This window comes from Malaclemys terrapin, chromosome 3, assembly GCF_027887155.1.
Source record: "Malaclemys terrapin pileata isolate rMalTer1 chromosome 3, rMalTer1.hap1, whole genome shotgun sequence".
Taxonomy (NCBI): Eukaryota; Metazoa; Chordata; order Testudines; family Emydidae; genus Malaclemys; species Malaclemys terrapin.
This window is the reverse complement of record NC_071507.1, coordinates 111,269,035-111,295,428: the sequence shown is the minus strand read 5'-3', so window position 1 is coordinate 111,295,428 and position 26,394 is coordinate 111,269,035. Positions and strand designations below refer to the sequence as shown.

Below are 26,394 nucleotides of genomic sequence, written 5' to 3'. Positions count from 1 at the left end.
TTATGAGCGCACTCCCATGCTCTTTGGTCTTCACTTATGCACTGGCTGTATTTTACCGTTAAGTTTTGAATAGTATTTAGAGGAAATGCTGAAGGTGCCTGCTTCATTATATATATATATATATATACACTGTAAGTATATATTTTAGTTTGGTGGGTCAAAACCCACACTGAGACTGCAATGTAGTACTAAGATGGAGCACCCTGATAAATAAATAATCTTCTGTTTAAACTGAGGTCCCTGGTTGTTGTCCAATTGGGCATTCAAACCTCCAAGGCCGTGTGGACTATTACAGGGCAGATAAAAGTAACACATAAGGAAATACGGAATATAGTAAAACATTAAGTGTGTTCATAAGAAGAAAAAATACCAAGTAAACCAGTTTTCATCTGAAACATCTCTTTTATATATAAAGCTATAGACTACCCGTACGGATTATGAAGTGAGGCAGTCAAAACAAAAAGTTCGTTCAACAACTAGTCAGCATTGCTTTTGTGTACATTTCGTAGGCATAATAATTAAAATAAGAGAATTAAGAAAAAAAACACTGAATTATAAAAATTCTTTTTAAATAAAAAAAAAAAGGTAATGGCACTAAACCAGCAACAAAGTTATTTAAATTATCTAGCCACCAGGGTGAAATTTTACAGCTGTTCTTCTCATCAGCACTTTGTTCCTGATTAAAATAACATCTAGAGTTCCAGTAACATGTAATCTGTTTTTTAAAGAACTACAGATAAAGTATTATGAACACACACAGTTTGTTGTATCACACATCTAAATTGCCTTAGATTCATTACATTCTAGACTCATAAATATTTGCTCAAGCATTTTTTTTTGTTTCTTCCTTCCTTCCTTCCTTGTATTTACAGTATAGTCTTTGTTCTATCCACAAGACTACTTCTGTTATAGAATCCCTGGGAACAATTCTTCCTGCCTCATTGCAATATTCTCTGCTGTTTTGATTAAAAACAAAAACAGAAAAATACCAAAAACACAAATTGTTGATTTGTTGTGTGTCTTACCTAAATGGAATAACTAACAAGCAGATGTGCACAAAACTCTTTCTATAAAGAACACGTTCTATAACCTTTACTGTTATATTCTATTGCAGATCTATGTTGCTGATGCGACAGACAGTTCTAACAGTGTAATTTTAAGTTCACTTGTGAATAATACAGTGTGAGAGCCTGATCCAAAGCTCGTTGAAAAGATTCCCTTTGATGTCATTGGGTTTGAATCCGGTCCAAAAGGCCTGATTCTTCCCTTGGACATGTATGCAAGACTCCCTTTGATTCAATGAGATCAATGTAAGTGTGTCCAAGGGGAAAATTTGGTTCAAAGGGTATGTTTTTGCTGCAGAGTTAGATCAACCAAGTGGCACCGGCATTGATCTAGCTCAGGAGAGTAGCCACGCTCGAGTTACTGGGACTCCATTGGTGCTGCACTCGTGTGTGTGTGTGGCACTAAGGGCATATCCCATGTTTCTTCACCCAGTGACTTTTGGGACTAGTTTGTCCTTCTGGGGACATGGGGGGAATTGTGGGAAAGCACTGATAGACTATCAGCTCTCTAGTGGTTTAGCCTTCATCCTCATTGCAAAGTGGGCAGGTTACCAGCCCAAGTGAAAGCAGAACTTGGGCTTTAGCCTATACCCCAGGATGGGCCAGCTAGCCCAGGTATAAAGCACCACTTTAGTTAGGTAAGAGGTTTTTGTGTGTGGTCAGGAGCCAGTTTAGCGGCAACACCAAATAAGAGCCTCGGTTAACTCTGCAATGAAGTCATGCTGTGTGGGGGTTTTGATAGTTTGCTAAATGTGAATTTCAGACCACAGTTACGCACCACAGTTGTTTTATTTATCCTGAATGTTTGTGTTCTGCAATTCATAAGTAATTGGCAGTTTTTGGCAGTTCACAAAATGTTTTGAAATCTGTCAGATGGTCTAAGAAAATCCAAAGTAGGGTTCACAATGTCCCTGTATGGCACCATAAAACAACTCAGTGCCTCTACATTGGATACGAACATTCCAATATTAGAAAGAACACTACTAAGGGTTGTAGGCTTTCAAATGGACCTTGACATGTGATCCCATTTAAAAATTCTTTACCATCAAGAATACAATCAAATCACCAGACCCATAATATAAAAGGGTGTGCAACTTAGTTTGTCTAGCAGGAATGCTGGGCAGAAATAGAAGTTTTCACAAAAAAAAGTTGCTATCAGCCAATTTTCATCAAAATGTACCCCAGGAGAAAAAAATTGGGGCACACTTATTAAGACAGAGACAGGATATATTACATTACAGTTTGTCTCCTTTGAATCTCACAGTGACAGGAAACTTTATGTCTCTGGAATCATACTTTTTATTTAATATTTACATTACTGTAGCACTCAGAAGCCCCAGTCAGGATTGGGTTCCCCACCGTGCTAGGCGCTATAAAAAATACACATATAAAGAAAGACAATACAGATCTCTCTAGTGCAAAAAGATTATAGATATGAACATAAGACCTGCCAGATGGGACCATTATCAAGGTACGATGGTTGTCACTGAAAAGTCAACATTTAACTTCAGATACCATGAAATCACTCCTGAGTCTAAATATATGTGGCGGGGAAAGCTAGAATCTCAGATATTGCTGCATGGTGACTGTGGTAAATGTTGCCAAGTTAGTGGAAACCACTTGTAAGTGTTTTAATAAGCTTGACAATATTCCTTTAATAGTACAATGCATTTGAATGATAAAACAACATCCTGTCCTTTTAGAATACACAGTATTACGAAGTCCAGTCCACAAATTTTCTTTTGTAATTTGTTATGAGTTTAACTATGCTTGCACTTTATAACCCACTCAGCATTTGGGTTGAGTTGGTACAGGTCCTTCATGTAGGTATCATCATCAAGGCAGCGTTCTCCTGATAAAAAAAGATGTGTGATTAGATTTAGTACACCTAAAAAAGGGAATTTACTTTCAACATTCATAGAACTATTCCAATCTATTTAGGTTTTTATACTGAGCCCATCACCATGATATCTAACAAAGCGGACGAAAAGTGATATCAAGAATTACTCTCTTATTTTTCTCTCCTGACTCGAGGGGGCTGTACTTAGTGGGATTCTTTAATTATCTTGTCCATAATTAGGTTAGCTCCTTCAGATAATGTAAACGGAGGTATTCCTTTGACTTAAGTGGATCTATGCTGATTTACACTAGCTGAGGATGTAAAGGTTTGAAGGTTGTTATATCTGAAGGTTGTTATATTTATGGTCATTTTCAATTCCTTTGGAGGGGAGTTCAAGAGGTGGGGCCTCTGACCAAGAAAGCTGTGCACCTTACCACTCCCAGCTCTTACTTGATCTTGTTGTTAACAGCTCCTTTGTATCCAATGTGCACAGCTGTGTTGTGATAGGTCAAATCATGGAAAGAAAAGCAGTTTAACTTCTGCTGATATTTTATCCTAGTCTAGTGTCTAGTAGCTGTTACCAAAATAATAATTTAAGCATAAATGAACTAAGAGTATTGCAATGATTAGAAAGGCAGCAAGTCAATATTAGTAAAGGTAGAACCATGAATATATCGCTTTGTTTGGGTTGCAGTCTTCTATGTTCCCAAGTTCTTCAAGGAATTATCTGATATATATACACGTATTACATATGCAAACTATGCTGAAATATTATTATTAAGGTTGCAAAGTCAAGCATTCAAAAGTTAGGAAATGCCAGAATTAAGGTTGCATGAGCAACTTTAATTCAGCCCCCCTGTGCACACGCATTAGATACAGTCGTTAATTTCATGACTGCGTACCTAACACAAAGGCTGCCCTCTTGCCAAACTTCAAATCCCCGCTTCAAACATGAAGGCACAAGAGCTTCTCACAGAAAAGGTTAACGTGGGCAGTTTTCTCTAACCTTGTTATCAGAAATAGCCCATCCATTTAGGATGAAATTTCTCCTCCCTCTCTCTGCCTCCTCCCCCCCACCCCCTCCCAAAAAAATCAGCCTGAGGCAGACACACAGCATGGAACTTTTCAGCCCGAACTTTTAAATTTTTGCAAAGTTATAAGCAACTGAAAACAGGGTCTTCTAATGGGTAGTGTCAGGCAACCTGCTGATGCTACCAGCCCTGCATAGAATATACATGAAGGAGGAAAGACTCAGCAGCAACAATCAATAATTAAATATATTGGTCATGTTGCTGCATTTTATAGTGAGCTGTTGGTTCTTTCCTCTTTTGTGCAATCTCTGCATGAGTTTGCTATGTCATGAAGAAAATGACAGCCAAGAGAAGAAGAGCCAGGACACAATAAATGAAAAGAGAGTCAGCCTGTCTGCCTGCCCAATAGCTTAAAGTCAGGAAGCTTCTCTTCACCAACCCCCTAGTAACTGCTACAGTAATTAGAAGTAGAAAACACAGGGAGTGATAAAATGCAATTATCACAAAGGTTTATTAGTAAAGGGGAGGATTACTCAGGAGGCTTCCAGCATTCCACTATATGCCATAACAAGCTTGCAGAAAATCTCCAGCTTGCCACATCTTCACTTTAACAGGCACATGGAGTAACTACATTTCAAGTAGAGAGACTACTCAATAAACCGCTTTCTTCATTACAAAATAAGCAACCAGATATAAATTAGCAGTAAAAATTTCTCTCTCATACACACACAGCCCTACTCCCACAGCTCTTCCCAGTATTACAAAATATGTGTACTCAGATTATATACTATCATTACACACATACATGCAAAGCAACCCAGTGTTATTTATATACATATATTATATACTATCACAATATACCTGACATGTAGTTCCATATAGGTCTCATTTCCACTGAAGTCAATTACAAGCTCTTTTTCTATAATATTAATATTGCTGTAAAGTAAACAAATGCTCCTCTCCTAAAAACAGCCTTAAGGAACTGAGAAGACAGTCTTACTTGACAGATACAGAGAATCTGTGCAGACAGACATGGAGAACCTGTGCAGTCATTTGATATAAATTAATACTATTTTTTTTAATCAGGCATTAGGCACAGAATAAAAACCTTTGTGACTAGTTGCACTTAAAATGCTGTATTAGAAAAACTGAAGCATCTCTATAACATATTGTAATATGTGCCTATAATAAAAGCTGATATTGTAATGATTTTTGGTTTTGATATAAATGTTTAAACTATTTTTAAAGCAGTGACACGGAAGAGAAAAAATAGGTTAGCATCTGCAGAGAGTACAAAAGTATTAAGTTTTTGCTTAAAGATATAAATTTTGGTAAACTTAACAGGCCATAGTTATTAGAAAAAACAAAGTAAATCTAATTCATGTTGTCTAGTTCATGAATGATTTTTTAATTTGCTCAGCCTGTTAAAAATTTGTGGTTAGGGAGTGATTCTCAGTGTAGACTTTAGAAAGACACACTTTTTCGTTCATTAAAGAAAAATTCTAGCACTGCATTCAAAATGGTGTTCTGGCATTAATTATACTAAGCCACTCTCTTGTTATAATAGCCTGTTATTCAGAGCTGGGAAACTTGCATCACAGGAAGGCCAGGGAATCTTTCCCATTGACAGGTTTCACAGTAGCAGCCGTGTTAGTCTGTATCCGCAAAAAGAAGAACAGGAGTACTTGTGGCACCTTAGAGACTAACAAATTTATTAGAGCATAAGCTTTCGTGGACTACAGCCCACTTCTGTAGTCCACGAAAGCTTATGCTCTAATAAATTTCCCATTGACAGTGACTTCTCCTGTGTTTGATGTGGAACACAGGAGTGGAGGTTGTAAGGGAAGCTCAAACAGTAAGCATGAAGATAAAGACAGTTTTATTGTTCAGTGCGCTTAAATATTTCTCCTTTTTAAAAATAACTCATCAGGAGAAGCTATGACAACGTCTCTCTCTTTATGGGGAGATTATAAGATGCTATGGGCTACGGTGCCACCTACATGCTGATGACACCAGCTCTGTGCTTCCTTCTCACTAAGGTCTCCCTGATGCCTTATCGGAATAAACTAGGGCCATGGATTAAAAAGCAGCTGGTTCAGGCTCATCCCAGGCAAAACAGAAGTGATGCCAGTTGGCAGGAGACAGCACTTCAGAGAAATGCGAAAGCCTGTGACCATGATCTCATCTCTTCTCCACACTCAAAGCTTTTGGACTCTTCTCAAAGCTTTTGGACCCAGATAGCAACAATGTTCAAAACCACCTTTTCTTCTCTATGACTGGGCAGGAATTGGTAGTAAGCTGTCCTGCCAGAAGAGAACCATGCTTTCATCACCTTCAGACTGGACTACCCTTATAAGGTACACCTGGTAAATACCAGGAAGGCTGCCCAGTTATTACAGTTTGTATGGTATTTAGCAGCCTAACTGCTGAACAGGACAGACCAACTTTGCCCTGGTTGCCTGTGCTGCTCTGGGTCCAATTCCAGGTTCTGGCCCTCATCTACAAAGCCCTGAATGATGAGGAGCACATTACTTCAGTGACCACCACTCTCACCTCACACTGGCATGGAAGCTGCCATCAGTAGGGACTCTTCTGCCCAGGGTACAACTTGTAGGGGCTGGGACAGAATGTTCTTTTTAGATGGCATAAAATGATGGAATCTGCTTCTGCTGTGGCTCGGACAGAGGTCATCGTTAGGGTGAGTTACAGACTTCACTTCTTCGTGTCTGTAATGCTAATACACCTCTACCCCGATATAACGCTGTCCTTGGGAGCCAAAAAATCTTACTGTGTTATAGGTGAAACCGCGTTATATCAAACTTGCTTTGATCCACCGGAGTGCGCAGCCCCGTCCCCCCGGAGCACTGCTTTACCACGTAGGGTGACCAGATGTCCCGATTTTATAGAGACAGTCCCAATTTTGGGGTCTTTTTTTTTTATATAGGCTCCTATTACCCCCCACCCCCATCCCGATTTTTCACATTTGCTGTCTGGTCACCCTATTACCACGTTATATCCGAATACGTGTTATATTGGGTCGCGTTATACTGGGGTAGAGGTGTATATGTGGCATGTGGGGGGGGGGGAACTGAGAGTCGGGCCCTTCAAGTAGGAAGTTACGAAAAAGGAAGAACGAACAGAGAGTTTCTGGTTGGAGCATGCCTTGTATATAAACTTGTGGGTAAAAACATTCATATAATGAATGATGGACACTTTAGAAATGCAAATAATCACAAATAAATACTAATAGGAATGCCGACTGAGCAGATATCCATGATATAGATTATTACATGCTTTTGACCTACCTCTTACGATCCACTTTGGGCTTGATTCATCTGCGGAGGACTGTGATACGATGTGCACCCTTGCCCATGCAACCTTGAGGCACAAAAGATCTTTCCCCAGACATTTTTGCATGTGGGAGCCTAGACAGGGTTCCATAGAACCAAAGCCAGCAGAGGGTGCCAGTGTTGGATCAGTGAACCCTCTGGATGTGAATATTCTGGCCCCTACTCCCTTTCCTTCCAGCACTGCCCACCTTTTAAGCTGTGCCAGGTGGCTCTGCATGAACATGCAGCTTACTGGGGTCCGGGGAGCTACTGGTGAACCCATGGAATGAATGAATCAAGCCCATAATTAATTCTAAACTTTATGAGCCAAACTTTTGCCTCATTCACACCTACATGCACCCACAGCGAAGTCAATAGGGGTCATGTGGATGTAAATGAGGGCAAAGTTAGGCCCAAGCAATCTCATTTCAGCAAGTGAATCTGTTGAGAAATCATCCTTACCAATATTTCCTCCAATTTCATATAAAAATACCTCTTCTTTCTTGAGAGCTTGGACAACTCCACTGTTAGGAACAAAACAAAATGATTAGCTATCCCACCAAATAGCTTGCAATCAAACCACTTAAATGTGCCTGGGAAATGTGATGGTAGTTAAGGAAACTGACAATGCATCGAAATTATCTCCCCATTTCTATTTTACCCATCTCTGCACATACAAAAAGGAAAAAGACTATCACACCAGTATGATAATGCAAACAAGAGTAATCCTGCATAGTAAATTATAAAGAAGAAAAAGAAATCAGACTTGAAGGAATTGAGACTTTTAGAAAAGATTAATCTTTTTATTGATAGTTGGTGGCAGCCTGACTTTGTGATCTTTGGCTCTGCTCGGAATTTTTTTTTTTTTTACTGTTGTTGCAAAAAGTGAGTTCTCCCATCATACATTTCATATCTCTGATATAGCAGCACAAATGTGTAGGGGAAGGCATAATCATGCTCTTATTTTCCTTTTTATTTTTCTGCAACTGAAAGGGGGGCAAACCATAATTCTTTCCAAAACTGGTGGTGAAACCAATAAAATCCTCATCTGATTGCGATGAGATGTGCCAACTTGCAGCTGAAAGGAATTTTTTGCCAAAATCATAAGCCCCTTTAAAAAAAATAATTTGGATAAGAATAAATTCTTAATCTTGAGAAGAATGGAATGCTACTACATCACCATTAATAACTATATAAATGATGTAGAAACTGAAAAGTTATTTTGCATGACCTCCCTCACACTCTCACACACACAAACACGGTAGGATCCAAAGTCCACCTAAGTTAATGATGTTAAAGTCCACCTGTTTCCAATGACGTCAGTGGAATTTGGATTAGGCCCAAATATAGAGACTGATTTACATGTGTGTATCTCTCTCTCATAGATGTACATATATTTAGATATGAATTAATGTTTTTTTCCTGAAAGGTTTATCTTCTCTTTTCCCCATTTCTTTTTCTCTTAGACTTCTTTTCTTAGAGTTCCCTGCTATATTCTCCACAGGAAGATATAAAAACTTACTGTGTTCCATGGATGCCATTCCTAACCCAGCTGACAAAACAGCAATTAATTCTCTACCAACATACTGCACTTTGGCATATTCCTGAAGGCCTCAATATGTAAGGATTTAGGCTGCAAGGAGCGTTAGAAGTGCTTCTTGGAACAATCCAAATCATTAGTTCATCAAACGTTTATTTGAACAGGCTAAATTCAGCTCAAGTGGTCACTGAACTCACTTTAATTGTTAACCATATCTGCTCTTTTGTCAAACTATTTTAAAACTTTTTTCGTGATATGAAATACTAAAAGCCACTTATTCTGAAAGCTTAGTAAAACAAAAAGGGATTTGTACCTCTTCTGGCTGAGAAACCTGGCTACTATATCACTGGCTTTTAGTTCTTCCGTCAGCTGTATTGCCATGGAAACTTTCGAAAGATGAGGCGCTTGCACCCGTATCACTCCCTGAGGAACATCAGCCTGCAAAGCAATAATGAAATTGGAACAAAGCTGCTAGCAGCTGGCTTTGATGAGTTTCTCCAAATACTGCATGGAATAAGTAATTTAGTACAATGCTCTGTAAGTATGCTTAACTACTGTCTACATCATTGCAGAAAAATGTTAACTACATTGTAATTTACTAAATTACATCAGACCCTCAAATTTCTTTTTAATGGCAATAGAGAACTTTATAACAAAAGAACAGTAATGTTTAATTATTTTCCATAGATGTTATGAATGATAACAGTAACGATTATTGCTATATTAAGAGACAATTTCAGCATGTTATGAAGTTTGTGTGTTTAATATAGTAATACATGAACCAGATTCAAAAAGGAGATGTTGTATGCACTAGCGCCAGGCAAAAATTTCCAGTTTCCTTTAACCTGAATTTCACAAAAGATCTTACAAATGTATTCACAGTTCGGTCTAATTTGTTCAATTGATTTTTTAACAAAATCTTTTCCCTTTCATATATAGACACTCACAAATCATTTGTGTACCTTTTATCCTCCTTTTCTTGTTCTCAAGACTTTGTTCAGCTAGTCAGCATGCACTTTTGACTACATAATGGATATATTTTATTTCAATCTATAAATCCCGTGGTGATGAATATCAAACTTATATCAGTGCAGAGAAATGATTGTTTTTTCTATTCAAAATACAATACTGACATTTGGCATTACAAGAAGGCATAATTTATTTATATAGTCAGTCCTAATTTCTATTCTTAGAAAACTTAGATAATTTTTCTGTACACATTAACTACCATTTGCCTGGCTCCAAATGTCCTTGTTTTGATATGAAAAGAAGTATGAGTCAAGGTTACTGCAAAGAAGTATGAGGAGTTCTGAGAGGTAATTCTCTTTTTTTTCCTCTCTAAACACTATGATTGTAAAGCTGAATGTTTGTTATTTCATTATCAGTGAATAATATCAGAGGTACAGAGGTTATAGAATTAAGCCTTGAAAAATTCACATACACCGACGTGAACCTGGAGCAACTCCATTGAAATCAGTAGAGTTAGAGTGGTGTAGAACCAGTATAAATAAGATCAGAATCAGACTCATAAGTTACTGAGTACAAATGTCATCAGTCTGTTAATTGCACCACGTTGCTGAGCTCTGTAGTGATAAAATAAGTCTGATCTTAAACCAGTAGACTAAGAACAATCACAGCTTAGGCTGTACCCGTTACTTTCACGGTCTTTCCATGTATTTTACAACTCTCAGAATTGAACTGCTCGATTTAACACCTAGTCATGTCTAAAGAATTTAGAACTGGTGGATCAAGAGTTTGCAAGAGACTACTAGCAGTGATAGTGATCATGACCATAAGCATCTGTCAAACTGTATACACAAAGTTAACTAGCTCGTGCTTAAATAGCTCTTGCCTGTCTTCAAAACTGTTATGAACATATTCACTGTCAACAAGGGAGCAATCTTCTGAGGGTGGAAAGGCTATTATCCTGAATAGCCTTTCATTGTGTTTTGCACAGTAAATTTAAATCAGCCTTCATTTTAGTATTCAGTTGGATTATAGTGATTAATTTTTTTGCTCATTGGGCATATGATGGATGTGTGTGAAAACTGCTTGGCTTCATTGTGTGAGTGGGAACAAGTGTGTTAAGAATTTCCACAATATTGTGACATCAAGGTCATAGGTCAAATGGAAAATTTGTTTCATAGCTAAGAAAAATGAACCTCTCGTCATCTTCAACTCCTAAATTTCTTGGGGGAGTTCATGTTCAACCACACCTACATTGAGGATACCCTACCTGTAGAGAGAGCGATCCTCAGCTGCATCTAGCCTATGTTCAATGCAGCTAATAGAGAAGAGGGGAGGCAAAAGTGGCTTTAAGGTATCTTTCTGCTTTTTCCATCTCTGAGGCTCTTCATGGGATAAACTGGCTACTACAAGTTACCTTGAGTGACAAGGTGGGAGATGCAATATCTTTTATTGGACCAACTTCTGTTGGTGAGAGAGACAGAAGTTGGTACAATAAAAGATATTACCTCACTCACCTTGTCTCTAATATCCTAGGGCTGACACAGCTACAACAACACTGCATACAGCTAAGTTACCTTGGACCATTATGCAGCCAAGGACTGCTCTGTCCTGCCTGTGACATGACCCCCCTCTGCCCTGTAATGTCCCCTATGCCAAGAGAGATGGGATAGTGGGTGACATAACTGGCTGTGCCATCCAAGGATTTTCCTACCTCGAGGAAACCCCCAGTTGCCTGACTAAAGCTGATTTCAAGTCCAGCTTGGTCCTTGCACCGTAATAGTAAGGAGACTTAACCAGAGCCATGGATCTGGCCCACACAGCTGTAAATATGGATGTTTTGGAAAGCAAATAACCCTCAGGAGCTTCTAAGAAGTAGTCATTAAAGCAAAGCCTGTCTAACACTTAAGTCCTACTTAGCCCCTACTCTGAGAGTGGAACTTAAATGGTGGATAGGGAATGTGCTCTGCAGAAAGGTGAAGATAATGGACCACACACAGGCTATAGGGTGAAAAAGAGACCCTAGTGCCATTTAGAAACTATTCTGCACATATTAAGGTAATTTTAAAATTCTGGCGTTAACTTATAACCCACACACTGACTTCTGTGGGACTGCATGGTATGTAAATTGTGTAGACATTAGCCCCATTTATTTAGAAGTCCAATGCTGCAAACAAGGAAACAGATGGACAATTAAAGATGTACTCCTGAGAATCCTGAAATCTCAGTATTCTACAGTTATCTCACTTATTTCAGTATTCTAAAGAACAAGTCCAGACGTATCAATTACTATCTCATCACTGTAAGAAGGCATTTCGTGTAATCAGGAACTATACATTACAATCACAAGTCTGAATAATATAAGATATCCAAATATGAATACTGTGCTTCCCTGCATCAAATATTATGGAATGCCTTGTACACGTAACAAGGATTTATGAAATAAACTGAAATTAGATTTTTCAGTAACCCTATAGAGCCTTTTCAGACTTAAAGCCGGTACTTGAAATAATACAGGCATATTTACAGCTGGGTTATGATCCGTTACATGAAACCTCAGTCCTAATTCTTAAATGGCTTGTTGAGGGCGGGGGGAGAGAGACAGATGTTTTTGACTGTAAATGCTCAGCACCACCATCATCAGTTAAAAATACAAAAAGATCTAAAAATACTGATTGATTGAACTACTTCACTATATTCTGCTGCAGTTTCTGTATTGCAGCAGATGATGGCAGCATTCTTTTAGGTGCCAACATCCTAATTGCACTGAACTGTTTTCAAAGAATCTATATGCCATTTCCATTTTAAATGATAAGTGTAAAGGAATTACATGTTAATGTTTGGCTATCTCCGTTTTAAAAGATAGATGGAAAACTCACTCTTTGCATGTGTATTTGGAAGGAAAGTTGAGTACTGTCTGGGGAATCAGTCTGTTTTGAAATTGTGTCCTGGTCAGAGATGTTTCAAATCCTGCATCAGCCCTCTGAATATAGGTAAGAAATGTTGAAAACTCTAGCCCCCCTCTTGCAGTACAGATGCAATGTTGCAGATTCTTTTACCTGAATGGAGTTCATTGTATGCAAGGGTCTGCACTGATCCATTTGTTTGCAGGATCAAGGACTAAGCTTTTGCCTAATAGCAGAAATGCAGTCAAATACCATGCCCCCAAATGCCACTTCTGAGCCACTCTATACAGGACTTTGAAATGCTGAATTGTTAGTGGTACAACACTGATACCAGAGCAACCATCTCTAGAGGTAGTACTTTTGCAAAGAATGTTGCACAATGACCATTCTTCAGATAAAAAACAACAGAGAGTCCTGTGGCACCTTGAAGACTAACACATGTGTCTGATGAAGTGGGTATTCACCCACGAAAGCTTATGCTCCAATACATCTGTTAGTCTTAAAGGTGCCACAGGACTCTCTGTTGCTTTTTACAGATCCAGACTAACACGGCTACCCCTCTGATTCTTCAGATAGGTATTCTTGGGGTGACTGTGTGGAGAGGACTTTAATATCCCAATATAACTAGTTACTGATATATTTCTACTTCCTAAATTATGGCTGCCTTGCAAATACACCATCAGTTTTTTAATTCTGTGAAGAAGTGGACATCTAAGTTTAACTGGCAAGTTATTTAACCTACCTTTAAATGTCACATGCATACTTCAACTTTTCCTAAAAAAATCTCTAAATTATACAAATTAGGGGTTGTTTTCTTATAAAAGTATATACTTCTCTGTTACATCACCTTGCAACAAACCCCAGGGTTGTGTTTTTGTACAAGTACATGGATTTTTATGTGTACATTCTTTTCAGCCTCTCTCCAGTTCTATTCCTGTGAGAAAATAGGGAACTGATATAAACATGAATCCTATGCTGCAGTGTGCTGCGAAAAAACTAATACATTTCAGAAATCCTGTTACCCAGGACAAAAGAACAAAACAGACAGGAAGATCAGAGGGATGTTGCAACATACACATGTGGCATAAATCAAACAGCTGACAGGTCTAATTTTTGGCCTAATGGCCTTGATAAACTTGCTTACATTAGAAAACTGTAGTCCTTATGTATCAAAGCTTGCCCACAGCCAAAAATGAAATAAGAAATCAGACAATTCAGGCCAGTGCAGTTTTACAGCCTTCCACAAGATGTCTCTAGCTCACTGAAATCTGGAATATGACCTCTGCTAAAGAAGATCTGTTATAGTCATCCAAGCCCAATTTTTATTCATTATGATACAAGGGAAACACATATTTGGTGTTACTTGGTTGTGTGTTTAAAATATCTATTACCTTCATAGGGTCTCTTTCAGATGCATTAAATTTAATAAAGTAGATTTTACTGATAAATAAACTAAAAGTAAGTTATATTTAACTAATTGGAAATAACGATGCAACCTGTGTGTTTGGGGTAAACACCCCACATTAAGAGTGACAATCCAATTAGCAGATCCAATGTTTCAGACCAACAGGAAACACATTCTCCAAAAACCACATGCAATTTAAAATCAGAATATGTTTATGCCGAGTGGCTGTTACATTGAAATCTATCCTTAGCAATCATTTCTGGGACTGAAAAAAATTGGTTGCTTAATGAAGATGGTGCTGTAATGAATATGAAGCCAAATTATACTCTGTATCTGGGAATACAATAGGACGGAATCTTAAGACAATGGAAACTTGGACAGATGACTAGGGAGGAGTATAAAAATATTGCTCTAGCACGGAGGGGTGTAATCAGGTAGGCCAAAACACAAATGGAGTTGCAGCTAGCAAGGGATGTGAAGGGTAACAAAAAGGGTTTCTACAGGTATGTTAGCAATAAGAAAAAGGTCAGGGAAAGTGTGGGTCCGTAATGAATGGGGGAGGCAACCTAGTGACAGATGATGTGGAAAAAGCTGAAGTACTCAATACTTTTTTTGCCTGTCTTCACAGACAAGGTCAGCTCCCACACTGCTGTCCTGGGCAATACAGGATGGGGAGAAGGTGAGCAGCCCTCGGTGGTCAAAGAACAGGTTAAGGACTATTTAGAAAAGCTGGACATGCACAAGTCCATGGGTCCAGATCTAATGCATCCGAGGGTGCTGAAGGAATTGGCTGATGTGATTGCAGAGCCATTGGCCATTATCTTTGAAAATTCACGGCAATCGGAGTGGTCCTGGACAATTGGAAAAAGGCAAATATAGTGTCCATCTTTAAAAAAGGGAAGAAGAAGAACCTGGGGAACTACAGACTAGTCAGCCTCACCTCAGTCCCTGGAAAAATCATGAAGCAGGTCCTCAAGGAATCCATTTTGAAGCACTTGGAGGAAAGGAAGCTGATCAGGAACAGTCAACATGGTTTCACCAAGAGCAAGTCATGCCTGACCAACCTGATTGCCTTCTATGATGAGATAACTGGCTCTGTGGATATGGGGAAAGCAGTGGACGTGATATATCTTGACTTTAGCAAAGCTTTTGATACTGTCTCCCACAGTATTCTTGCCAGCAAGTTAAAAAAGTATGGATTGGATGAATGGACTATAAGATGGATAGAAAGCTGGCTAGATTGTCGTGCTCAATGGGTAGTCATCAACAGCTCGATGTCTAGTTGGCAGCCGGTATCAAGCGGCATACCCCAGGGGTCAGTCCTGGGGCCGGTTTTGTTCAACATCTTCATTAATGATCAGGATGATGGGATGGATTGCACCCTCAGCAAGTTTGCAGATGACAGTAAGCTTGGGCGGAGAGATAGATACACTGGAGGGTAGGGATAGGCTCTAGAGTGACCTAGACAAATTGGAGGATTGGGCCAAAAGAAATCTGATGAGGTTCAACAAGGACAAGTGCAGAGTCCTGCACTTAGGACGAAAGAATCCCATGCACCAGGCTGGGGATCGACTAACTAAGCAGCAGTTCTGCAGAAAAGGACCTGGGGATTACAGTGGATGAGAAGCTGGATATGAGTCAGCAGTGTGCCCTTGTTGCCAAGAAAGCTAACGGTATATTGGGCTGCATTAGTAGGAGCATTGCCAGCAGATCGAGGAAAGTGATTATTCCCCTCTATTCGGCACTGGTGAGGCCACATCTGGAGTATTGTGTCCAGTTTTGGGGCCCCTACTACAGAAGGGATGTGGACAAATTGGAGAGAGTCCAGCAGAGGGCAACAAAAATGATTAGGGGGCTGGAGCACATGACTTATGAGGAGAGGCTGAGGGAACTGGGCTTGTTTAGTCTGCAGAAGAGCGAGGAGGGATTTGATAGCAGCCTTCAACTACCTGAAGAGGGGTTACAAAGAGGATGGAGCTCGGCTGTTCTCAGAGATGGCAGATGACAGAACAAGGAGCAATGATCTCAAGTTGCAGTGGGGGAGGTCTAGGTTGGATATTAGGAAACACTATTTCACTAGGAGGGTGGTGAAGCACTGGAATGGGTTATCTAGGGAGGTGGTAGAATCTCCATCCTTAGAGGTTTTTAAGGCCCGGCTCGACAAAGCCCTGGCTGGGATGATTAGTTGGTGTTGGTCCTGCTTTGAGCAGGGGTTTGGACTAGTTGACCTCCTGAGGTCTCTTCCAACCCTAATCTTCTATGATTCTATGACAGTGGTTTATAAGAGCTGTGTCTTGTACAGGTTCTACTGTATATTCCGTTACTTAACAACTTGACAATTTGTCCTCATCCCTGTTTTAAAAAAAAACAATAATCCTCTCAGTCTACTAGATTTTAAAAATCCCTTTCCTTTCCCCACCCAGATATTGTATTACAGTGCCTAACAGGTTTTTCACTGCCGTTGTTATTGGCTGTAAGTCAGTTGTGATCACATTCCAACATGGCTACCATCTGACCTGTTAGTGTCCAGAACTGAATAATATGCACTACATATAGTTGCTGAGTGTAGCTTTAGATAATGGAATTATTATAAAGAAGAATGTGGTGCATAGACCTTTATGCTTTTGTGGTGGCCTTCCACTACTCTCTTCTATGGTTCACCATCAATTAACATTGTGCTGGAATCATGACAATGTACCCAGAAAATTCAAAGAGCAGCAGAAAAGGTATGTTCTACCTGGAAACACAATCAATTCTGTGCATATTCAGCAACAATCATAATATATACTTTGGGAAGTTTAACCGTCTCCAATTAAGCCTTTGTATTATTTGCTAAAAGATAATTTATGAACATGTTTTAAATGTTATTAGGATATATAAACACAATAAAAGAAGACAATACTTCAGGACGAGATTTTCAGAAGTATACAGTGATTTTGTGTGCTTGTTTTTTTTGAGTATCCAAACTGAAAAAGCCCTAAAGGCACCTGATTTTCACAGGATGGGTGCCCAGCACTTTCTGAAAATCAGGTCCCTTTAAGGTGTGTCTAGTTGGACACCCAAGAATTGAAAGTCACCTCTCAGCTACATCGAGGTAAATCAATTCACTTCACTCTAAGTAAAAGGAGAATTTGGCCCAATAACTATGATTTGACAAGAGCCTATTTTCTTACATCATTGGGGCTCTTGTCTTGCTTTTCATGTTTTTCCTTGTCATAAGCCATCTTTTTCAGCAGTTTCTTCATAGCTTTGTCCTTTTTCTCCTTCTTCTGACTTGCAGTGTTTTGCTTTCTCACTTGGTTGACAATAAATTTAGGAATCTGAAAGAATATACATCTTAATTATTAACACACATATAACTTCCTTGAAATACTAAACACCTACCAAAACTTTCTTACTAAACACCTACCAAAACTTTCTAAGTGACAGGCTGTCAGATGGGCCTTGCAAAAGCTAATATTTATTTCCAGTAACAAACACTCAGAAACAATCTAAGGCCTTGACCTCACATTTGGGATCTGCTGGTGTTGAAATTAATGGAGCTATTTAAGGAGTAAGGTCTCAACATGAGTATGAGTGGCAGAATGGGCCCTCACATAGTGTCTCTACTTCCCTGAATCAAAAAATATTAAATAAGGAATCTGTATTACAGAGTTTGCCCCATAATAATTCTGTAAGTGTGAGACTGTTGGAGGAGATTGGAGACTGTTTAAAGGTAGCTAGTGGAAAACAAAGCCACAAATTTTACAGGGATGACCTATGTCCTGCTTGTAGGCCTTTCATAGGGACTGTCATGACACAACTAATTTTCTCAAAGGACAATGACTAGCCCTATACTGAAATACATTTCAAAACAGGAGACAAAGATCTTGAGGTTGAAAGAAACAAATTACACAACATTAGATGGGTCATTGTTATAGACTATACACAGGTAGCCCAGATGACTTCTCTCTGAGGTCAGGTATTCTACATAGATATATAGTCAATATATCACATTAATAGTCAGACTGAAAGTCTAATTTTGCTCTCATCTATAATGATTTTGCCATTGGTGTACATTCACTGAAAATTACCCATCAGTTAGGGCCCAGCTGTGCCCTTCGCTGCCTCTCCCTCCTTTCCCTCCTCCCCCCCCCCCCCCAGTGTGTCAATCTCACCTCTACATCACTGGTGGGGGTTCAGATGCCTCCTTGCTCTTTGAAAGCAATGATGGTTTGATTGTGATTTTGTAAGACTTAGAGAAAATGCATATTTTTTTAAAGAACAAACTTACTGTCCAAAGAAGTTTTTGGTATTTAATCATAAAGCGCATGACGTTTGCTGTTCCAGCAGCCATAACAAACTCGCTTTGTTCAATAGTCTTTGAGCCTAACCCATGAAACGTGAAGAGGTTTGGGGCCATCACCATTGCAACATTATTTAATGTCATTTTATTTTTATCTCGATGATCAATTACCCTTTGGAGGAATTCAAGCAGTATCTGAAATGAAAGTAGCACTTGAAGGCAAGTTCTGCACATGAAAAAATCATATAGAATGAAGCATCATGTTATGTATTCTTTGAAAAGGCTTTTTATGTCCTTGTTAAAAAATAGGGTTATATAAAAAAGCAAACAATGATGGGAAGTGCAGATGGGTTTATACACAAGGCTGCAATCTGAATTTCCTTACACCGCTTTACTGATGAGATGAAACCCTGACTTAGAGCTGAGAGTGTGAAGAAGTAATTCATTCTTCATTAGCTTTGGGGTAAAATTTTCTAAGGCATCTAAGGGTATGTCTACACTGCAATTAGACACTGGACGCTGGCCCGTGCCAGCTAACTCAGGCTCATGGGGCTTGGGCTAAGGGGCTGTTTAACTGCAATGTAGACATTTAGGCTCAGGCTGACGCCCGGGCTCTGGGACCCTAAGCTGTGCTGAACCCTTCTTTATTTACTCCAGTCATGCAGACTAGAGTAAATAGTAGAGCAGTGCTTTGTGAGCCACAAGTAGTCAGTGGAACTGCTTCTGTCACAGTGACAAAGCACCTGTTAGTCTCTAAGCAATGACACTTTCAGCTATCTCTAGTCCAGCCTCTATGCATTTCCAGTGGTGGTTTTGTCAGACTAGACTAAAAAAAAAGCACCTATCCAAGCAACTCTGCACCATATACAGCTCTTCTAAAATTTTTCTTTGTCTGGTGCAATTTCAACAGTGACCAAAACCAAAGCTTAGCAGAGGAGAACAGAACCAAACAGCAAAGTGATCTGGAAGGTTTAGAATAATGGGGGCAGTCGATATCAAGGGGAAATCCTAACTCACAAAGAGGGAACATAAACAGTACAGATAAAAAATTGGGATATAGTCAAACAACCGCACCCATCACATTCAAGTGAGTTTATTTCTTTTTTATCTGTGCGATTCTAAAATTGTTTTTCCATGTAAACCAGCAATAGCTGCTGCAGAAAAGGTACTGAATTGGGACTAGGATTAGAAGGTTTGAAGGAGAGGTGGTTCATTACAAGATCGTTATTATTAGAATCTCTTGTAAAATTTTCAGAAGTGCTTAAGGCCCAGATTTTTAAAGGTATTTAGATTGTAACACCTAATTGATTTAGGAGCCCGAAACTCATTTTCAAAAGTGACTTGGGCACTTTAGGAGTCTAAGTCCCACAGAATTTCAGTGAGACGGAAGGTATGTCTACACTGCAATCTGAGGTGTGATTACAGCTCAGATAGACATACCTATGTTAGCGTGACGAAAAATAGTTGTGTAGATGCAGCAGTCTGAACTTCAGTGTGAAGTCTACAAGCCAACCAAGGGCCCTCGATACCTATTTGCATTGCTGAAGCCTGCTCCACAGCATCTACTATTCTTAGCCCTGCTAGCTTGAGTAAAGCTAGCGCAGGTCTGTTCACCATAGCTGCAATCACGTCTGGGACTGCAGTGGAGACATAACCTCAGACTCCTAAGTGCTCAAGTCACTTGTGAAAATGAGACTTACATTTCTGAGTCACTTACACACTTTTGAAAATGTTACTCTCTGTCTTAAGTTACCTCAAATATGAAAAAAGTAACAACCATCTAGTTAAAATGTTAAAAGGTACTTGAACTTTTCATAATAGATACATTAAAAATAAGCTCACTTTTCTAATGCATACTTTGTTTTAAAAAAGTGAATAGCCAATCTAACCTTCAAAGTGTCTCTGTTTGCTTCAGGTAGGAGTAGTACCAAAAGATTCAATGCTTGCAGTTGATGCTTCTTAGTTGGAAGATCTGCCAAGGAAGCATATACATCTCATTTATTTAAAAGTTTTATATTTTTTCCTCCAGAAAAGGCATGATTTTAAGTTAAATATTTTTGTAAAATGTCAAGTTTCTCCTGTTCATAGATTTTCTACGTAATGTTAATGAGCAACAGCAGTTGCAGCAGTGATAACAGTAGTGATAATAGCAGTATTGAGGATGTTGTTGATAACTTTCATGATGATGTTCATATTCTCTAACAATTGTACTTATTTTATTGCACATGAACCTGCAGAACAGACAGGCACATTTAAAATAAATAGTTACCCAAACAAATGATCCTCTGGTCTATTTTGCACCATCATCCTTGGCATAAAACAGACTTAAATGTTGTGGATCTAATCTAATCATGCGAGGATTCCTTGGATGTGGTAGAGCCACCAAAGGAGTTCCTATATGACCCTCTCCTGGCTGCCAATATGGCTAATGGAATGAGGACATGGACAGTGCCTTCTTAGTTCCCAGCAATCCCTGATTGTTGGAACAGCCCCCAAAGGGCTACTGGCAGCCCACACAACTTAAAGCATCCCTGGGGCAACTCTAAGTTGCAACTAGGAACTGAGCTATAGCTCACTGGCTGCAAAATAAGGGGTACACAAAGGTGGCTTAAACCTTTATCCCTACCCCCTCATGACTTGTGTCATGTACTCTAGAATCCTGGCCACTTTCCTGTGACATGTGAAGAGATTTTGTGTGTGTGTGTGTGTCTCTCTCTCTCTCTCTCTCTCTCTCCCCTTTGGGATCCTCTTAATGCCTTCCTCCAAAAGTGACCAGTTCTTCTGGTCATGGACAACAGGAAATGGATTTCTTTAAAACCTGTCAGAACCCTCCTGCATTGGCTGGAGGAGTTAATAAAAGAGGGGCTCCCTACACCTGCTGGACTTCTAAGGAATTGCAAAATCAGTATTCCACACACTCTCTTTTTAAAGCAACTGGTGTGTGTTCTTGCCCAGAATGGTGCTTTATTAGCCAATAGGCTACGTTAGAGTAGATTCTCACAGTAACTGGCTGATTATTGGGGAACTGATGGTAATCAACAGCTCTGATTTTTTTTCTGGCAAATAGATACCAAATATCCTCCAAATATTAGCAGAAGCAGCATATTTTATCTTCTGGTTGATTTCCTGCTGAACTGTAACTTCCTCACTGTTGCTTATTTAAAGAGAATGATCATTTATAAACTGCTACTATCTTAACTGTAGTTTTTTAGGGCTTGTTTCACTGAAACAGAGAGCTTGAGTTACCCCAATAAAGCTAGCCTAGCTCCAGTGATGAGCAACCACACTGAAAAACAACACTTGTGCTACACCGAGTTATTGGCTCAGCAGATGGCAAGTTGTTATTCGAGCTACTACATCCCCACTGCATTCCTAGTTCAGGTATCAGCAGTACTTAAGTATCAACCCACATCTCCTTGATAAGCCAGCTTGCTCTAGCATAAAGCACCACTTAACTCAAGCTAGAGAATTGTGTGTGTGGACGGGAGTCTGTTTTGGGGCAAAACTCGAGTTCTAGCTCAAGCTAGCAGTGAGTGAAGGCAACTCAGAAATCATGTTTGCCTTATAATTCACCTAGTGTTTCCCAAATACTATTATATAAATCTGCGTGTTTTCTTTCCCACATGTCCTAATAAATGAATGTTCTGTGAAAAACGTCTCATTTGAACATCAGCAAAGCAACAGCCAATATTTTCTGGACAGAATTAATCCTGTTGCTATTTAATGTATTGTTCAGGCTCACGTATTGTTAGTGAAAATGGTTTCACAGCCAAGGTTTATTTGTTGAGATAACTCCCTTCTCTGTGTTTAATACGCTGCTGTTTGTGGTGTCGCCTCTGTAAATCTGAGACCCAGAAGGGACGCTGCTTACTCTGCACATCCTGGAAAGCTTTGAGATATTCCACAGTGAGTAGTGGCTGAGGCAGTTCTCGGATGAAGAGTTTTAAAAGACTTGCTGCATCATGTTGCTTTACACTTTCCCAGTTGAAAGTCCCTTCATAAAACTTTGCTTCCAGTTCTTGGCAAAGACTCTGAAAGATAGCAGAACAGAAAGTACCACCAGTGTGGAGTTTTATTCACACTGGTGGAAGATTTGTGCATTTCCCATATAGCAATACCTTCCACCCTTTGAAAAAAAGGCATCTGAAATTATCATTCAAGCACCACCTGCTATTGCTACTTTGCTACAAAAAGATAAACTCTAGACCAGAAGTATTAGAAGTGTGCAGTTAAAACCAAATGCTAATAGACACAAGACAGCATAGCTGTTCCCAGGACACTGGCATACCCACAGGGCCAAATCCTGCAGTCCTTCCTCGGGGTCATATGATACTTTGTGCAGGAAAGAGCCTGATAAAGAGCCAGATAATTATGCAAGTTGAGACTCAAAGAATCTCCTACTGATACCTTCCGCTGAGGCAAAGTTGGCCCCCTCTTCCTCTTGCAGCACAGGGAAATATCCAAACTTGTAGGTGGCCTGACATCTGTGGAGAATCTCAAACCAACCATGAGGCATGTGCACAGATGTTCAAGTCCCTACTGAATGGCTCCCACGGGAGTCTTCACTTGTGTTGGACCTTAAACCTGCCCTTGTTTTGAGGTGGGGATTGGGTTCTACAGCATGGAGGGTAAGCAGCATCAAATAACACTGACTGCTTCAGCATTGTCTTTTGCAGATATAACTGTGTGGTTCTGAGGGGGAAGGCTGCTTTAGCCATCACCACCCTTTGACAACCATACTGGAGAGTCTTCAGGGGGGTTCAGAAGGAGTGGAAGCATGTCACAGAGCTGCTGTTTCTGATTTGTGCCTTCCACTTCAGATTTCACTCCATTAATTCTTGCACTACTGGATGGCTCAAGAGACCCGGAGGCACCTAGGCACCAAGAAAAAGAATCCAGGACCCGACTCATGCCAGGAGAGGGGAGAAGCCACTCCAAATGTGGGTGATAACAAGCACCAGGAAAAGGGAAGCGCTTCAGCCACACCCTGGGGGAAGGGCTATCCCTGTATATAAAAAGATTGTGTTTTAGCTGATGGGCAAGTGTGTTACATAACAGATGAAATTTAAACTGTCCACCCTAAAGGAAAATTGCGACAGAATTTAAAAAGAAGCACCAACCTATACCATTATTTCCTTACTGGAGATTTTCTGTACCAGCCTATAGAATTCTAAAAATATTCTATAATTCTCTATTGATTTCTAGAGGACAATAAAATTTCAAAGAAACCACAAAGAGTATTATTTTCTGTTAAATTCTCTACTGTTTGTGTAAAACATGGATAATGCTCAATGTTTTACAAAAGAAATAGGTTCATTCAAAGGAGAAATTCTTCCAAATGTTTGATCCTCATTATTTTTGCAGTTACTTAGTGAATGATCTCTTATCTGGAAACACTCCCCCCATTAAACAAAACAAAAAACAAACAAAATCACCCCAAAAATGTGAAACTGTTGGAAAGTGGAAATGAAGCACTAAGCAAAGTCATGAAGCATCTTAGTTACTGGTATATCAACAAAGCCAGTTTCCATAATATTCTTTTCCTTCAGTTGTTTCTAATGAAGCAGCTGTTGGACAAAGTTCTACATGACAGAGGTTGGCAGATATCTTGAGGCAGCTGAATCCATTTAAATATTTTTTCTATTTAGAATTTAAAGTCTCTTTAGACCATTCTTATAACAGGCCGTATCTTGATGTAAATCACACCATGTATTTTGTTTTCTGCATTAAAGCAAATACTGAGTTATGGTTTGTGTGTAGTTGGCAGTCACTCTGTAAAGTGAAGAGACTGTGAATAGTGACCTGAGCAGTGTATAATGCTGTTTGTAGAAATAATGGAAGAGATTCTCTATGCAATTTGGCTGCTCAGTGCTATTCTACAAGTTGAATCTGGCCCTTAAAATGACCTAATTAAGCCAGGGAATATTATCCTCCAGTGGCATACAGCCTACATAGCAGCCCACTAGTCATCTGGCTCAGGGGGCTCACCTGGTTCAGGTGCAGACAAAGTTTGGAAATCTTGTGAGAACAACTCATGAGATTTTGGCACAGCAGAATCTGAATCTTAGCCTTGATTCAGCCTCAAACCTGACCTCCTGACCTCTTCCCCAAACATAATCTGGAACAAAATACCATCTCCTTGGCTAGTCTAAATCAAGTCTGTTTTATGTAGTTTTATTAAGATTTCATTGCCAATCTTGCCATTACAAAAGACTGTTAACAAGACAAAAGTAAAAACAGCAAATGAGTATAGGCTTTCAGGGTTTTGAGAGTCCATGCAATATTTTACCTTTACTCTTGCTGCTACTCCTGGTATTCGAAGAAGTCCTTCTGTATCCAATCTTGCCTCTTCTATCTGAGAAATCAGCTGTCAATAAACAGAACCAAGCTGCATAAAGCCAAGGTGCTAATTAAAATGCTACTGGGAGATAAATATGGAACAGTGAAATCTGTTTTTGAATACAAATGATTGCAAAGTGGATTATCATTGATACAATTATATGTGTCCTACAAGGAACACCTGATACTGTTCCTTTATTTTTCATGTACACTATTAAGAGGTTTTTTTTAAAAAAGGAAAATGTAAAGTCAACACTTTCTACAGAGATAGGATATTATTCAGATTTCAAAAATAAACCACCAATTGCTTATCACACTAAAAATCTGCACTAATAAAAACTATTTACTGTAGTACAAAAGACACTATATTAACTTTCAAATACACTGTCATTTACCACTTTACCAAGGAAGATCTAAGAGCTTACAATCACTGAAAAGGCTTCAGGTTTGCTAATACTGATGGTCTCATAAAAGACTCAAATGAATTGCTAATCCTATGCATGTCTGAGATAAATTAGAACAATCACTGTAAAAGATTTATAGTATATTACATGTATGTGACTGATATGGCAATTTCCTGCAAGATTCTTGGAAGACCTTGTTGTATTAAGTTTATGTATTATTGTGGGCTGGGATTATATGTAACCTTTCTGGGGGGAGATGTGCTAGATGTGAGACCTGAGAGTTCAGAAGACTATACTGAAAATGTGTCAGACAAGTATGGACTTTTTGGACAATAAATGTGAAGTGGATTTCCATAAGGAGAGGTTAATGCAAATTCCCCAACTCTATTATGCAAAAACCCAGCCTGTTGAAGCTATGCCTGAGAAGAGGGTCACTGTCTGCCGATTCTTCTGAAGGCGAAGACCAAAGGCCTGAGCTGTATAAAGAAATGATTCATCTGCCCAGCCTCTGTTCTGGTTCTGGATGTAAGATGGATGAACTTGTAACCATGGAGAAAACCTAGTTGTGGGTGTTGAAGGTTGGAGTTGGGGTGACGTCTGTTAAGCTTTCCAGCATGTGTGTAGGTTCTCTTTATTGTTTTAATGTTTTCTCTGTAACACTTTTACTATAAGAATAAATGTGGTTGCTTAGAAGGAGCTGTGCAATAACTTGTAACTACGGGCAATACACTGGGCATAGCTTTTGGAGAGAAAACAAAGTGGAGGTGCTGGCCTGTTAGGCAGTCTGACTTGTTGGGGTATCACAATATAGGTCAGGGAGCTGTGCAGCCTTATATCTGCGGTCAGAGGGGATTAATGCAGGATTCCATTCAGGGGAGGTGACAGGTAGGAGTCAGAAACCTTTAAGTGGGCGCCCCCCCAAGACGGTAGAGGGGGAGCTACAGGAACAGTGACCCTGAAATTGTGACAATGTATTGGGTTGGATAAAGGATATAGATGATTGTGCTCACGAAGGCATAAATCTAATTATCACCCAAAGAAGTCTGTAAATATCGAATGGTTACACCACCTATTATTTCCTAGATCAGTGTTTCCCAAACTTGGGACGCCGCTTGTGTAGGAAAAGCCCCTGGCGGGCCGGGTCGGTTTGTTCATGTGCCACGTCCGCAGGTCCGGCCGATCGCTACCATTGGCCTGGAACAGCGATCCGCAGCCAGTTGGCGCCGCGATCAGCCGGACCTGCAGAAGCGGCAGGTAAACAAACTGGCCCGGCCTGCCAGGGGCT

At 39.6% G+C, this 26,394-nt stretch overlaps 1 protein-coding gene across 1 annotated transcript in view; it reads right to left on the bottom strand.

Moving 5' to 3' along the window:
* Positions 1-388: 388 nt before the first annotated feature.
* Positions 389-26,394, bottom strand: part of ARHGAP18 (Rho GTPase activating protein 18) — a 100,352-nt gene continuing 74,346 nt past the window's right edge. Inside the window, exons 8-15 of the mRNA XM_054022279.1 lie at positions 24,656-24,733; positions 22,238-22,397; positions 20,256-20,338; positions 18,355-18,561; positions 17,255-17,401; positions 9,118-9,242; positions 7,727-7,788; positions 389-2,916 (exon numbers count right to left, since the gene is read on the bottom strand). Of these exons, the coding sequence (XP_053878254.1) occupies positions 2,825-2,916; positions 7,727-7,788; positions 9,118-9,242; positions 17,255-17,401; positions 18,355-18,561; positions 20,256-20,338; positions 22,238-22,397; positions 24,656-24,733 (954 nt within the window). The 3' untranslated portion in view covers positions 389-2,824. The remainder of the gene's footprint in view (positions 2,917-7,726; positions 7,789-9,117; positions 9,243-17,254; positions 17,402-18,354; positions 18,562-20,255; positions 20,339-22,237; positions 22,398-24,655; positions 24,734-26,394) is intronic.